At 39.1% G+C, this 15,330-nt stretch overlaps 1 protein-coding gene across 1 annotated transcript in view; it reads left to right on the top strand.

Annotated features, from left to right (window-relative positions):
- Nucleotides 1-15,330, top strand: part of LOC107601924 (protein furry homolog-like) — a 94,914-nt gene that overhangs the window by 56,948 nt on the left and 22,636 nt on the right. Inside the window, exons 8-34 of the mRNA XM_016294284.1 lie at nt 238-282; nt 2,112-2,276; nt 2,382-2,468; nt 2,611-2,879; nt 3,724-3,937; nt 4,078-4,202; nt 4,298-4,355; nt 4,523-4,614; nt 5,142-5,314; nt 5,392-5,552; nt 5,645-5,755; nt 5,844-5,998; nt 6,091-6,190; nt 6,279-6,447; nt 8,433-8,701; nt 8,926-9,066; nt 9,204-9,372; nt 9,566-9,650; nt 9,863-9,975; nt 10,317-10,467; nt 10,561-10,664; nt 10,757-10,939; nt 11,491-11,686; nt 12,895-13,016; nt 13,140-13,327; nt 14,485-14,579; nt 14,686-15,320. Of these exons, the coding sequence (XP_016149770.1) occupies nt 238-282; nt 2,112-2,276; nt 2,382-2,468; nt 2,611-2,879; nt 3,724-3,937; nt 4,078-4,202; nt 4,298-4,355; nt 4,523-4,614; nt 5,142-5,314; nt 5,392-5,552; nt 5,645-5,755; nt 5,844-5,998; nt 6,091-6,190; nt 6,279-6,447; nt 8,433-8,701; nt 8,926-9,066; nt 9,204-9,372; nt 9,566-9,650; nt 9,863-9,975; nt 10,317-10,467; nt 10,561-10,664; nt 10,757-10,939; nt 11,491-11,686; nt 12,895-13,016; nt 13,140-13,327; nt 14,485-14,579; nt 14,686-15,320 (4,375 nt within the window). The remainder of the gene's footprint in view (nt 1-237; nt 283-2,111; nt 2,277-2,381; nt 2,469-2,610; nt 2,880-3,723; nt 3,938-4,077; nt 4,203-4,297; nt 4,356-4,522; nt 4,615-5,141; nt 5,315-5,391; nt 5,553-5,644; nt 5,756-5,843; nt 5,999-6,090; nt 6,191-6,278; nt 6,448-8,432; nt 8,702-8,925; nt 9,067-9,203; nt 9,373-9,565; nt 9,651-9,862; nt 9,976-10,316; nt 10,468-10,560; nt 10,665-10,756; nt 10,940-11,490; nt 11,687-12,894; nt 13,017-13,139; nt 13,328-14,484; nt 14,580-14,685; nt 15,321-15,330) is intronic.

The following is a 15,330-nucleotide window of genomic DNA, read 5'->3' as shown; positions in this document are numbered from 1 at the left end:
AAGAAGTATAGATCAATTTTGAAATGCTCGTGTTGATTCTGTAGGAATCTGACACTGAAGTATTAAATACCATGCACCCTGCACTTTGTTTTGCATGTTGTTGTTGTTGTAGCACAAAACTTAGTTTTGTTCTTAAGTTTGTCTTTTGTTCTTTTTCTAACCTGCATGTCTTCCCCATCACCATCACCCCCTGTCCTTTGTCATCTTTTTTGTTACCCCTGCGTTTATTGGCTCCAGATGCCGTCAAACAACAGCATCCGTAAGCAGATTGAGACCCTGCAGGTGAGTTACCATGGTTACCCACAAGGGAGCTAACCCTGCCCCTCAGAAGTCATGTGATTGACCTGTGTTCCACATGGGCTTCCTGAGACTTCTGGCTCTTTCGCCTGTCCATAGAGGAAACAATGCTAAATAGCTTCATTACGGTCCTGCTGTCCTCAAGAATTCACACAGGAAAACCACCCAGTTCAAGGAGTCACTGATGAAGGCGTCAGAAATGTTTTATCTGAGGCAGCATCAATTAAGCCCAAACCTCTCATGTCACCCTTTAGCCAAAGCAAATATAAAAGTATTTTGCATTACTATACATTTCCAAAAAAAATTGTAGATGAAAATATAGAATGAATTATAATTATTTAATCAAATTTTGTGTTAATTATGAAAGTGATTTATTTTTATCTTGCAAGAGGACCAGGTTTGTCTCTTAGCCTAAATGTTAATGTTGCAAGCAATTTGCAGCAAAGTTTGACAGCAATCACAATGCACTTCTGGAAATTTATGGAAAAGATAAATATTTCGACCATCACTTTGAGTGTCCATGATGCTGCAGATCACAGTCTTTTTCTGTAGAAGTTTAAACAGTTTGCAAGTTTATTGCATTTACAGTGGCTTGTTTTGAATGAACAACTATTTGAAATGTACCTGCAGACTCATTAGAACAGAGAGGAAAAATGTATTGCTGATAATTCTATAAAGAAATGGCGTCCCTGTTGATAAAAGACACTAGGGAGTCCTCACTGTACTAGTAGTGCTCTAATACTTATGTAGTCTATGTTCACTGCAAACCGTGCAATCATATCGCCCCCTATGGTGAGTGTTGGTCATTACACCCTGTTTGATGCTCTGTACTGCAGTCTGATTAGCTGCTGTGTGTGCGAGAGAGACCGAGTAGCCAAAAGTGTGAGAGAGACAAATGCTTAGTCAGTGACTCGATTTGGACGAGCCGTGATGTGTTAATCACAGATTCATTAGCCGAGTTTTTATGAATCCCTCTTTCATCATCCATTGCTTCTGCTGAACAGCCGATTTATGAGTCATCTCTTTGTGCATCAATGCAGTTAAAGCAGAAATTATGGCTCTTATTGGCTTGTAAATGGAGTCCATTGCGTCATATTCCTCATTAGCTCGTCACAAGCAGCAAGTGAACTATTGATCACCCGTCATGATACAGATGAAGCAGCAGCTCTTTATGAATAGGGTTGGGTACCGAAACCCGGTACCAATATGGCACTGGTACCCATGTAACCGGTATGTACTAGAACCGAATCCGAACGCAGATTTCGGTGCCTCATTTCGATGCCATGCCTGAGCGATCGATTGAAATATTTGTCCTCTGGTTCTCCGAAACGAACGTAAGCATCATCATCACTGGCACAGCATGTGAAAAATAATTTCCCGACTGAGAAAATGCACATGAACTCAAGTCGGAAAGCTCTAATAATACAAATCCAACACATCTTTGTAGTAACGAGAGTGTCCATGTTGTTTTCACATTCCGACTTAAAAGCACAACTCAGGAAATGAGAGCATTCGAGGAGCTCGTGAATGCAGTTGATTTCTCAAGTATCATGTGACACAGAAGACTGGAGTAATGGATGCTGAAAATTCCATCATTGGAATAAATTACATTTTAACATATATTTAAATAGAATAGTTATTAAATAGTTTTTTTGAATTGTAATAATATTGCACAATATTACTCTTTGTACTGTATATTAAAGTTTTACCAACCCCAAACTTTTGAACGATTTTTATCGTTTTATTTTTATTGTAGTTTATCATACATTTTTAGCTTGTAGTTTAACATGGTATTTTTTCATGTATTTTTTTAGAGCCCATCTCTCCCTCTGGAGCGATCTCCTCTCTGGACCGTTCTGCATGTGGTGGAGGGTCTGGCTCTGGTCGTGCTGTGCAGCTGTCGACCAGCAACACGCAGACTTGCTGTCAATGTCCTCAAAGAAGTCCGATCACTGCACACGGCCCTTGGCATTGCTAAGGTAACCATCTGTTCTAAATGACTTCCTGTTGTTCACCTATATGGGACAACATTTTTCTTTTTGTTTGCACTTCATATTCATTTCTTTGTCCTGTTTCTCTCTCAGGGAGATGAGGAGTTGGCTATAGACGTGATGGACAGATTGAGTGCTTCAGTCCTCGAGAGCTTTATTCACCTTACTGGGGCCGATCAGGTGAGGGAATTCAGAACATTGTGTTTTTGGATGTTGGTGTCCCCTCCAGACAGGAATGCTTAGAAATCTAAAAAAGTAAAAATGAAACTATATCAGGGTTGTCTCTTTTTTAACTTTTTTTTTTTGCCCCTTTTTGCTGTAGACAAATCTGCTGTACTGTCCCAGTGGAATAGACCTTCAGACTCTGGCAGAGTGGAGCTCGTCTCCTATCAGCCACCAGTTTGATGTGGTAAGCCCCTCCCACATATGGGTGTTTGCCCATGTGACACAAGGTCAGGACCCCTGGGTCATCAGCCTGTCTAGTTACCTGCGGCAAGAACACCTGCCCAAGCACTGCCCCACTGCGCTGAGCTACGCTTGGGTCTTCGCCTCCACACGCCTTCAGCTGCTCTCGCCACAAGTCGACATCAAGTATGTTTTTACATTCAAATGTGTCTCTAGTAGGGCTCTGTGACATGGGTAAAAATAATTATACAGTTTAATTATTAATGTTTTCAGTCTATATTTGATAGCCATTGTTGTCAGATAGATTCAAAATGTTTAAAGATGTAAAATTTCAGTAAACATCCAGGTAATAAAAAAATATAAAATATAATAAATGTGACCCAGGACCACAAAACCAGTCATAAGGGTCAATTTTTTGACTGACAAATTTTTTTATTATTAAACATTTATTCAGATTTAGCTGAATAAATAAGCTTTCCATTGATGTATGGTTTGTTATGATAGGACAAAATTAGGCTGAGATACAAATATATGAAAATCTGGAATCTGAGGGTGCAAAAAAATCAAAATTTTGAGAAAATCGCATTTAAAGTTGTCCAAATGAAGTTCTCTATTATTAATTAAAAATTAAGTTTTTATATATTTACGGTAGGAAATTTACGAAATATCTTCATGGGACATGATTTTTACTTAATATCCTAATGATTTTTGGCATAAAAGAAAAATCTATAATTTTGACCCATACAATGTATTTTTGGCTATTGCTACAAATATACCCGTGCAACTTATGATTGGTTTTGTGGGTCACACATAATAATTTAAATTGTATTAAAATTTTCCACACTGTTTTCACTATATTAATGTGAGAATTAATAATATTTCATAATTGTAATAATAAACTTATTATTACATAGTTATAAACAGCCATATAAAAAAATCTGTATTCTTTTTATTAGGCAAACTGTTTGTTTATGATGTATTTTTGTAAGACAGATTATGTGACTTTCCTCTGTGACCTTTGACCTTGCAGCAGCCCGATCAATGCTAAGAAGGTGAACAGCATGAGCAGTAGTAGTGACTCATATGTGGGCCTTTGGAGGAACTACCTAATCCTCTGCTGCAGTTCTGCCACCTCTTCCACATCTTCATCCTCTTCTTCCTCATCAGCCCCTGGCTCTGTACGCTGCTCCCCACCTGAAACGCTGGCATCCACCCCAGACAGCGGATACAGTTATGACTCAAAGGTCAGAGGTCATAGCACCCTACCAGCTGTAATGTCAGATACAATAATTATCATTGTTGAATTGTAATATATATTTGCACATTACCTGATTTGGGACACCATATTTGAAACAAGATTGTGTACATGTGTGTGTCTTTGCAGATCATTAGCATTCCGTCCCCTTCCTCCTTGTTCAAGCATGTGGTTCCCATGATGCGCTCTGAGAGCATGGACATCACGGAGTCTCTCGTCCTGGGGCTTGGCAGGACCAACCCTGTTGCCTTCAGGTACATCTTAAGATCACCTGACAAAGTGCAGAAAAAAGTGCATACATAATTATATTGTGTGTAATTGCATTTTAACCCAGTTGTGTGTCTTACAGAGAGCTGTTGGAGGAGTTAAACACCATCATTAAAGAAGCGCTGGAGAGAAGGCCAGAGGTGAGTTCACCACAGTTTGACACTTGACCCTGTGAAGGAATCCATGCCTGTGAGGATAAATGTTTCAACTAGACAATTTAAATGCAAGCTTTTTGTCCATCTATTCATAATACAGTTGCAAATCTAAACAATTTATTGATCCTTGTGTTTTTTGTTTGTTTCTGCAGAACATGAAGCGACGCCGGCGTCGTGACATTCTCAGAGTCCAGCTGGTCCGGATTTTTGAGCTACTGGCCGATTCAGGAGTCATCAGTCAGATGTAAGTCTCACACACTCACAACATATACACTACTATTGGGGGCAGTAAAAATGTATCAAGGTTTGCACAAAAATATTAAGTAAAACAACTGTTTTCAACATTGATAAAAATTGCTGAAAATTCAGCTTTAAATGCTGATATATAAGCTTTGCCATCAAAGTAATAAATTGCAGTTTAAAAATATAATTAAACAGTAAACATTTATTTTAAATTGTAAAAATATTTCACTTTTTTTTCTATATTTCTGATTGAATAAATGTAGCATTTTAAGAGAAGGACTTTCTCACTGGTTTGACTTATTTAAATGTTAACATTGTCCAACATGCATCACAGGGCAAATGCCTTTTTTTGTGAAAGTCATAAACATTTCCATTGCATTTCAAGTGATCTATTGTGCTTAACAGCATTCTATGATGGAAATTATATTTGGAACAACATTTCTAACTCCTTTGTTTTGCTAAGGCTAATTTCGTAGCTAGCACTTTTTGTATCCTAAACAGTAAGATGTTTGTGTATTCTCTGTGCAGTGCAAGTGGTGGTCTGGACGGGGAGTCTCACTATCTGAACAGCACTCTGCTGGAATACGTGGATCTCACCCGACAGCTTCTGGAGGCTGAGAACGACAAAGATTCAGACACACTGAGAGACATCCGCTCTCACTTCAGTGCCCTAGTGGCCAACATCATACAGAATGTACCAGGTACACAGCCACAGAAAAGCTCTTAAAGCAAGTTCACTGATATAACTTCAACTGATCTCATGATTGTGTTTCTGCAGTGCATCAGAGGAGGAGTATATTCCCTCAGCAGTCACTGAGACATAGTTTATTTATGCTCTTCAGTCATTGGGCTGGACCCTTCAGCATCATGTTCACACCTCTGGACCGATACAGCGACCGCAACATGCAGATCAACAGACACCAGTACTGTGCACTAAAGGTGCAATCTCACAAAACACACATTTGCATTTGCGGTCATCACAGATATCACTCTAACAGAGTCTGAATATGGTGTATGATGTGTCTGCACAGGCCATGTCTGCAGTGCTGTGTTGTGGTCCGGTGGCTGATAACGTTGGCCTGTCCTCTGATGGGTATCTGTATAAGTGGTTGGACAACATTCTAGACTCTCAAGACCGCAAGGTAAATGCACTTAACTCACGTTCTGACATTAGCATCACTAACAAATCAGCTTTCATGAACTGTCGCATGCATGTATGTTTGTGCTCAGGTGCATCAGCTGGGTTGTGAGGCCGTGATGTTGTTATTAGAGTTGAACCCGGACCAGAGCAATCTGATGTTCTGGGCGGTGGATCGCTGCTACACTGGCTCACGCAGAGTCGCTTCAGGCTGCTTCAGAGCCATCGCTAATGTCTTTCATAACAGGTACGTATTACAATGTTCTTGTGGTAAATGTGATTGAATTTGTGTCAGTAATTCAGGTTAAATGAATACTGTGTGTTTGTTGTCTCTTGCAGGGATTACCAGTTTGACTCTGTGGTTTTGCTGAATCTCATCCTGTTTAAAGCTGCTGACTCTTCCAGAGACATCTATGAGGTCGCCATGCAGCTACTGCAGGTGAGTAGAGATTTTTAAGCTTTTTTTTCTGTCGAAGGACACCAAGAGTGTGCAATTGGGTAAATAAAATCATATGTTTGAATATTAGATCCTGGAGCCCAAACTGTTCCGTTACGCCCATAAACTGGAGATCCAGCGTACCGATGGGGTCTTGTCTCCAGCCTTCCCTCTCCCTCACCTGTACTCAGTGTCCTACTACCAGCTCAGTGAAGAACTGGCACGGACCTACCCTGAACTCACCCTTCCCATCTTCTCAGGTACATACACAAACCTGTACCTCCGTGAAGTTGGCACCCTATAAAAAGAAATAATCACCAGAACTATGCCATTCGTTTGTGCTGATTTGTGGCCGGGAAAAAAACAAACATTTGTGCTGGTTTGGTGTTTGAGATATTAAACACAATTTTTTTGACCGTGTGACGACCCATGTTGTTCCATGTTGCCCAAATCGCTCCGAATCAGCGCAGTTCGTTTTTGCTGTTAAAACAAATGCTCTATGTATTTTCCTTCCTTAGATATAACCAAAATGTTTTTGGGAGCTGTGACGTCACTCTCCACCCCAGTTCGTCTAAATCGCACAAAACTGGTGTCATTCGTTTGTGCTCGATTTGTGCTGATTTGTACCATTGAAATGAAAATCAAATATATTTCCCCTTCTTAGAAATAACAAACAGAACTCAAGGCAGTGTCATCACTCTCCACCCCCATGCCGTCCAAATCTCTCCAAACCGGTGCCGTTTGTGCTCGATTTGTGCTGGTTTGTGCCGTTAAAATAAACCCTGTAACTATGACCGCTTCTTTTATATAACAAAAACCCATTTAAACCCATTTAGCGCGGCCACAGAGTTTTTCTTTTTTGTATTTATTTATTTATTCATTCATTTATTTTACAGTGAGTCTAAATCCTTTCCTTTGTGCTCAATTTGTGCCGTTAGAAAATTGAACACTGCATTTATCCACCTAAAAATAACAAATACAGGGCGTTCTTCACAACAAATGCTGCGTTCATTTGTGCTCGATTTGTACCTTGAAAAGAAATCCTGGTTGTAACTAAAATTCTGGCTGTAAATACAATTCTTCATAAATATGTAATGGCAAAAAAAACAAGCCTTTAATATGCCATTATAGGCTATATGTAGGCTAAATGTAATTACATGGTATTACTGCATTTAACATCTAGTATGCATAGCCGAACGTATATAAATATATTATAATAATATTAATAAAAGTTTCATTTCTTTGTTTAATATAAGTGAGTTTGTCTTTATTGTTGCTGTGTTTTCATAAAAAACACAATGAACCACAAACTAAGCAGTCATTTTTAACAAGGGAAAATACCTTATTTATTTGGGTTACAACGCAAGTAGGCAATATTCGTCTTATTCATTTTTTGTTAATAAAAGTTAGATATTTAATTATATGCGAATTTGCCATTGTATTTTATGACTGATGTGTTTTAATTAATAGGCTTTAATAATGAAACACAAACGACAATTGTTTTAAGGTAAGGGGAAATCCAAAGACCATTATTTTAGAGCCCTCCATTTCAGCCCGAGCCCGACTTATACGCCCCTATAGAGCTATAGGGCCCCTATATGCTTCGAGCTAATTTTCATGTCTGGAAGAGTTGGTAAAAAAAAAAAAAAAAGAGGACTGGATTAAAACGGCTGCCCTTACAAGAGATTTAAAAATAAGTAAAAAAAAAAAATTATGACCATGAATGTGTCGTGGGGGGATAGTAAGGAGATATTTTAATTATTTATTAAAAAGTATTTCTAAGTCAGTGTCGCAAGTCGATCCTGACTCGCTATCTCCTCTGGATGCGCCTTTAGAGAGAAATGCATCTTTACGGATTACATAATGAAAGAGTTTGTTTTTAATTATTTGAAGAGTTTTATTGAAGACTTTGAATTATTTCGTTTTAAAGTAGTAATTCAAAGGTTTCTATAAATATATTTATCATTTCTGTGGGGTGGAGAGTGACACGGTCAAAAAAATTGTTTAATATCTCAAACACCAAACCAGCACAAACGTTCGTTTTTGCGGTACAAATCAGCACAAACGAATGGCATAGTTTTGGTGATTATTTCTTTTTATGGGGTGCCAACTTCACGGAGGTCAAACATCTATAAATGTAACGCTCAGTAAATCTAACATTGGTAATAACTTTATGCGAGCCAAAAAGTTTTCCCCCCCACATAAACACTGTGTTTGTAATAAGATTCTGTGTTGTTTTAATCAGAGGTGAGTCAGAGAATCCAGACAGCGCACCCTGGTGGCCGGCAGGTGATGCTGCATTACCTCCTACCCTGGATGAACAACATAGAGCTGGTGGACTGCAAGCCTTCAGCACGACGTCAAGAGGAACCTCCATCAACAGAGGAAGAGGAGGACGCCCATGAGAGAGAGATGATGATGGTGAACAGCCGTCGCTGGCTGAGAGGAGAGGGCTGGGGTTCACCACATGCCACTACCATGATCCTCAACAACCTCATGTTCATGACTGCAAAGGTAAACGCACACATACTATATGTCGATTATGTGCTGACTGTGGTACAGGTGTAAATATCTATAGTGAATATACATTTCTATTGCAAAGATAATTTTCCCCTTTTCCATTTAATTTTAGTTTCATTTGATTTTATAGAAATATATCATTTTAACACATTTACTAATATTTATACCCATTTTTAAGGTAATTATTGCATGAATGTTCATATGGTCTGATTTTACAGTATGGTGATGAATTTGCATGGTCAGAGATTGAGAACGTCTGGACCACTTTAGCTGACAGCTGGCCTAAAAATCTAAAGATCATCCTGCACTTCCTCATCAGCATGTCTGGAGTTAACAGTGAACCAAGTCTCCTTCCTTATGTGAGTGACACCTGTCCTGACCTGATACTCAATCCTTAAGCAAGAATGGCTGCACTTGTGACTTTGGCCATGTTTCTTAATAACTTAGTTTCTTCCATGCTGTTGTGTTTCTGATTGCATTTCCTAATATTTTGCAGGTGAAGCGTGTAGTGGTGTATCTGGGCAGGGATAAGACAATGCAGCTGCTGGAGGAGTTAATGTATGAGCTGGAGCTAACTGACCCTGTATCCTCAGCTGTCACTCATATGGATAACCCACCTTACTACCGCATTACTACTTCTTACAAGATCCCTTCTGTTACATCAGGTACAGTATATATGTATACTCTGACCACTTTGTTCTCAACATTACCTTTATACAAATTAGTTTAAGAATCATAAGACGAGTAGGAACCATTTAGGAAACCCAAAGATTACAGAAAAGTTTCTGATAAACAGGTGATCTAAGGAAGCAATCACATTTTCACTGTCATTTTGTTGAAATGTTTGGCTCTATCCAGGGACAACGTCCAGTAGTAACACCATGGTACCTGGACCTGATGGACACCATGAGAGCAAAATCAAAGATTCCAATATGGAGGACAGGTAAACTGATTCTAGATTTAGGAAATGTGTTCCATTTATAAAGAAACAAACAAGAAACATTAGTCATTACTTTTTACTAATCCTACTAAAAATAAACCAAGAACCATTTATCAGCTATTGCTTATTGGTTGTTCTTTATTTGTTGCTTCCTCAAAAGTACTAGATGAAGTTGTTAAGTGGAACCTGAATGTAACTTCTGTATCTCTGTGCAGTTACACTCATTTGGACATCTACACTGGTCTAAACAGTAATCTGAACAGACAGCACCATCGGCTGGAGTCCCGTTACAGCAGCAGCTCTGGAGGATCCTATGAGGAGGAGAAGAGTGAGTACATTAACATCACTGTCCTCAAACTTCTGATGTTGCTCCTGCTCTGACCAAAAAAATACTCGGTCTGAAGGCAGACATATATATAGGTATAAAGGTAAATATAAAGGTAGAATCCGTGTAAAATTGAATGGGCAGCATTTGCCATCAAAGGAATAAATTACATTTTAAAATTTACAATTTTAATAATATTTCACAGTATTACTGTTCTTCCTGTATTTTGATCAAATAAATGCAGCCTTGGTGAGCATAAGAGACTTCTATCAAAACATTAAAAAATATTACAGGTCTCAAAATTTTGAATGGTATTGTTATGAACATGTTGTTTCTCTCTGTAGGTGACTCTATGCCTGTCTATGCTAACTGGCGTCTAAAGGTGATGGACCATAACCGGCCAGAGCCCCTCCCATTTCCTCCCACTGGCGGCTGCTGGTCACCACTAATCGATTACCTGCCTGAGACCACCACACCTGGAGTCTCCCTGCACAGGTGACTCGACGTACTCAGTGTGCCCTAAATCAGACTCAGTGTTGTTCTCCTTGACATTTGACCGCTGACAACACATTGCCATTTTTTTTACAGGTGTAACATTGCTGTGATCTTGCTGACTGACCTCATTGTAGACCACGGGGTCAAAGTGGAATGGAGCTCATACCTTCACCTGCTACTGCATGCCATCTTTATAGGTAACACACACACAACTGTACAGTTTATTAATAACCATCATCACTGGAATGTTGCACATTGTATGTCCTGAAATGCATATTTGTGCTTGTAGGCTTTGACCATCAGCACCCAGAGGTCTATGAGCACTGCAAGCGTTTACTGCTTCACCTGCTGGTCGTCCAGGGCACCAACAGCAGTGTCCAGTCACTAGCATCTGTACTTCTTCGCAACCGTGAACTGAATGAGCCCAGAGTTCTGACAGTCAAACCCACTCTTCAGGAGTTCAACCTCACAGGTATTTAAAAGCAAAGGTGTTTTGCAGTATCTGTCTGCCTCAGTGCTCTCATCCAACTGCTTGATAATAGTAATTAAAGGGATAGTTCACCCAAAAATGAAAATTCTGTCATTACTTACTCACCCACATTTTGTTCCAAACCCGTGAGACCTTTGTTCATCTTCGGAACACAAATTAAGATATTTTTGATGAATTCCGAGAGCTCTCTGACCCTCCATAGACAGCAAGGATCCTAACACGATCAACGTCCAGAAACGTAGTAAGTACATCGTTAAAATAATCCATGTGACATCAGCATTCAACCGCAATTTTACGAAGCTACGAGAATACTTTTTGTGTGCAAAGAAAACAAAAATAACGACTTTATTCAACAATTTGTCTCCTCCGTGTCACCCTGGCACCATTTTGGAGAGTATCACATACTTTATGCATATGTTGTTTACGTATATGTGATACAGAATTTTCATTTTTGGGTGAACTATCCCTTTAATTATAATAATAAGTAATGTATTACAGTAATAAATAATTGTGCATTGGTTTGTCTCTCCTAGGTGTTACAGAGCTGATGCCAGACTACCAGCCGTCTCCAATGACAGACTCTGGCCTGAGCTCCAGCTCCACATCCTCTAGTATCAGTCTGGGCAGCTCAGTGCTGCCTCACCTCCCTCCTACTCTCCTTAACGAAGTGGACCTGTCTGCAGAGCAGGACGAGAAGGTCAAAAACCTCATCGAGTTCATCAGCTCAAGGTGAAGGGTCTCTGCAGGCCAGTCTGTCAAATTCTTCCTCTTAGGGTTGTGATTTCATTATCTAAATGCTGAATACACCAAACATTTTAACCAATAACATGCAATCCTGCTTGAGAGTTTTGTATGTTCAGGAGTGCTTCTGGCAAAGAAAGAATTGGGTTACGGAGCCTAATAATGGCTCAAAGCTCTCCATGACAATCCACAAAAATAAATGTTTGCTTAAACTTTAAAAAATGTAAAACGCTAATGACAGAAATTTATTACTATTGTCTATTGTGAAATGTATCTATCAATAGTAATGATAATAGTAATGCATTTAAAAATAGTAAATACATGTATTAAAACATTACATTTATTTATTTATTTTTCCACTTTTTTTTACATTTATAGAGTATACAAGTTTTGTTGTGCTCCTTATTTGACAAAAAATCGAAGGTTAGGATTATATTTTCATTTAATATTGGCATTTTAACCGATTGATTAAATTGTTAAAGTTTTATGAATTAATTTTATTACACTGTTTTTGAGGATAGATTTGTATTTAACTGTAAAACACAGAATCCAGAGAGTCTATCCTTTGGAGTTTACTTGTAAACAAACAAGTTATGTTTACATCATGATCAATATAAAAAAGATTGTAATAATTTTGGCTGTATCACCCAATACCTTTTCGGAGCAATTGGCCCCAAGTCGCTGTGGCTAGAAGTGAATAACAAATGTATAAATAAAACATTTAGTTTTTAGTATTAGTAATATTATGTCCTACTGGAGTACATAAGTCACGATGTTTATGACTTTCTCATAATTGTCTTTGCATAAAAAGATGGGAAGGGAAGTGTTTTAACATCAAAATACAGAACTTTAGATTTAAATAAGTGTGCTTTTTTTTTTTTTTAAATAATCAATGTTGTTCCTGTCTAGTTTCCCTTGATACATATTGAATGTACATTTATTTTTTGTTAAGATACTATATGTTTTCCTCTGCCTGCAGCCATGTCTAACAGGAGAGGGTATTGTTGCCTTGCATGTGTGTGTGTGTGTGTGTGTGCGCTCAGTCTCATCTGTGTGAATGTTTGATTCAGAGTGTTTTTTTACATAATGGTTGTTCACTAAGAGTTGTGTGAGCCTGCTTTGCCTTTGTTCTATGTTAGACATTTCCTGTTGTGTCACTTCCTCTAATTCTTTTCTTCTGATTGGTTGGCCCATAGGAAACGTGGTCCGCTGTGGAACCATGAAGACGTCTCTCCCAAAAACCCCAACATCAAAAGTGCTGATCAGCTTAGTGTATTCCTTCGCCATGTTGTCAACGTCTTCAAACAAACACCGTCCGGTAAGACACAATTTTTGTAGAGGACCAACTTCCATATTGAAGGAATGCTAATTTATTTCTTTAAGAGAATTGAAATGTTTCTGCTGTGATTGTGATGGGTTCTTGTGCTGCATGTTTGATTAGGTTACCAGTTGGAGCGGGAACTGAGTGAAGTTGCTCTGCAGACAGCTCTGTCCTGCTCATCGCGGCATTACGCTGGTCGCTCTTTCCAGATCTTCAGAGCACTGAAACAGCCACTCACAGCCTCCACACTGTCAGACGTGCTTTCTCGTCTGGTAGAGACTGTGGGAGATCCAGGGGAAGAGGCTCAGGTATATAGAAATGTCCCAGTCTTCCAGAAGTACTGATAAGAAAGCTACAGCAGGCCTCAACAATGAGGATTTTTTTCTTCTGACCTGATCGGGCCAGTACTTCAGATTTTTTTACTTGCCCTACCAACGTACTTGGCCCTAAGTAGTAATTTTAGGCTATATATATATATATATATATATATATATACACTACCGCTCAAAAGTTTGGGATCAGTAAGACTTGTAATGTTTTTTAAAGAAGCTCTTATGCTCATCGAGGCTGCATTTATTTGATCAAAAATACAGAAAAAAACTGAAATCTTGCAAAATGTTATTTCAATATAAAATAATGGCTTCTATTTTAATATACTTTAAAATATTATTTATTTCTGTGATGCAAAGTTGAATTTTCAGCATCATTACTCCAGTCTTCAGTGTCACATGATTCTTCAGAAATCATTCTAATATGCTGAATTATTATCAGTGCTGGAAACTGTTGTGCTGCTCAATATTGAGTAATGGCTGATGGAAATTCAGCTTTGCATCACAGAAATAAATTATATTTTAAAGTATATTAAAATAGAAACCAATATTTTATATTGTAATAAAAAATTTTTCTGTATTTTTGATCAAATAAATTCAGCCTTGATGAGCATAAGAGACCTCTTTAAAAAACATTACAAGTCTTACTGATCCCAAAGTTTTGAGCGGTAGTGTGTGTATATATATATATATATATATATGTCTGTGTGTGTGTGTGTGTGTGTGTTATATATGTCACATAGGCCATACAAGGCTGCATTTTTGCTTAAAGGTGAAGACCCTACTCAATGCATGTTTTGTAAGATTCCCCTTTGTGTCAAACATATTTTATTGAACTCATGGACTGTCCAGCTTTTAATGTATGTAGAAAACTCTTTTATGAAGTGAACTCGCTTAAAGAGTTATTTATAAATAATATAAATATAATATCTTGGGTCCTTCCAAGATTCATTCTTACAATTTCAACAAAACATCATCTACTTTAGTCTACTACTTTAGATTTTACTTTATTTCAATCATTGTGCATGTTGGCCCAATCAGACATGTGACAAAAACCTCTTCCGCACTGTTCTCAGGCATTGCTAAGTGTTGATCTCTAAACAGTCATAATCAAACATTTCATCTGTCTCTTGCAGGGTTTTGTTATCGAGTTACTGTTGACACTAGAGGCTGGTATAGATACTCTTGCTGAAACAATGAAGAGCTACGACCTGCTCACTGCACTCTCACAGTAAGACATGCTCTGCTACAACAAAACATAAAAAACATTATTTCTCTTCATATATAACACATTTTTTTACCCAAATAAACCTGAGACGCTGTCTCCACCTCTGTAGGGCCTCCCATGATCCTCTGCAGGGCACCAAATTTGCCAATAACAGGAAAAGTACCGGTCAGCTGAACCTTGGCAGTGGAAGTTTCTTGCATGTCCATTACAGCCACGCTCGCAGCAACTCACTCCGTGCCAGTCTGATGGGTGAACGCCTGGGAAACCGTCACCGCAGCAATACCCTCGATGTACCCGACCGACTGGGTGGCAGCCACGGAAATCTAGCCCGCACACGGAGCTTATCATCATTACGAGAGGATGGTGTTCGTGGTGATGGAGGAGGTGGGGGTGGAACTGGAGGAGGATCTGGTGAGGTGGTGCCACCAGCTGACCCCACCAACCTGATGGCAACGGTCTTCTGGATTGCAACGTCGCTGCTGGAGTCCGATTATGAGTTTGAGTACTTGCTGGCACTCAGGCTGCTGAACCGACTGCTGGCCCAGATGCCCCTGGAGAAGCCGGACAGCAGAGAGAAGCTGGAGAGAGTGCAGGCCAAACTGAAGTGGTACAACTTCCCCGGCCTGCTGACGCTCTTCCTGAAGGGTTTCACTTCAGCTGCAACACAGGAGCTCACGATTCACCTCCTCAGTAAACTCATCACTGTGTCCCGACACACACTCATAGACCCCTCACAGCTAGCAGGTGCGCTCAT

The sequence above is a fragment of the Sinocyclocheilus grahami genome, unplaced genomic scaffold (genome assembly GCF_001515645.1).
Source record: "Sinocyclocheilus grahami isolate Dianchi unplaced genomic scaffold, SAMN03320097.WGS_v1.1 scaffold315.1, whole genome shotgun sequence".
Lineage (NCBI taxonomy): Eukaryota > Metazoa > Chordata > Actinopteri > Cypriniformes > Cyprinidae > Sinocyclocheilus > Sinocyclocheilus grahami.
The sequence above is the reverse complement of the archived record's forward strand: the minus strand, read 5'-3'. Positions and strand labels throughout refer to the sequence as shown.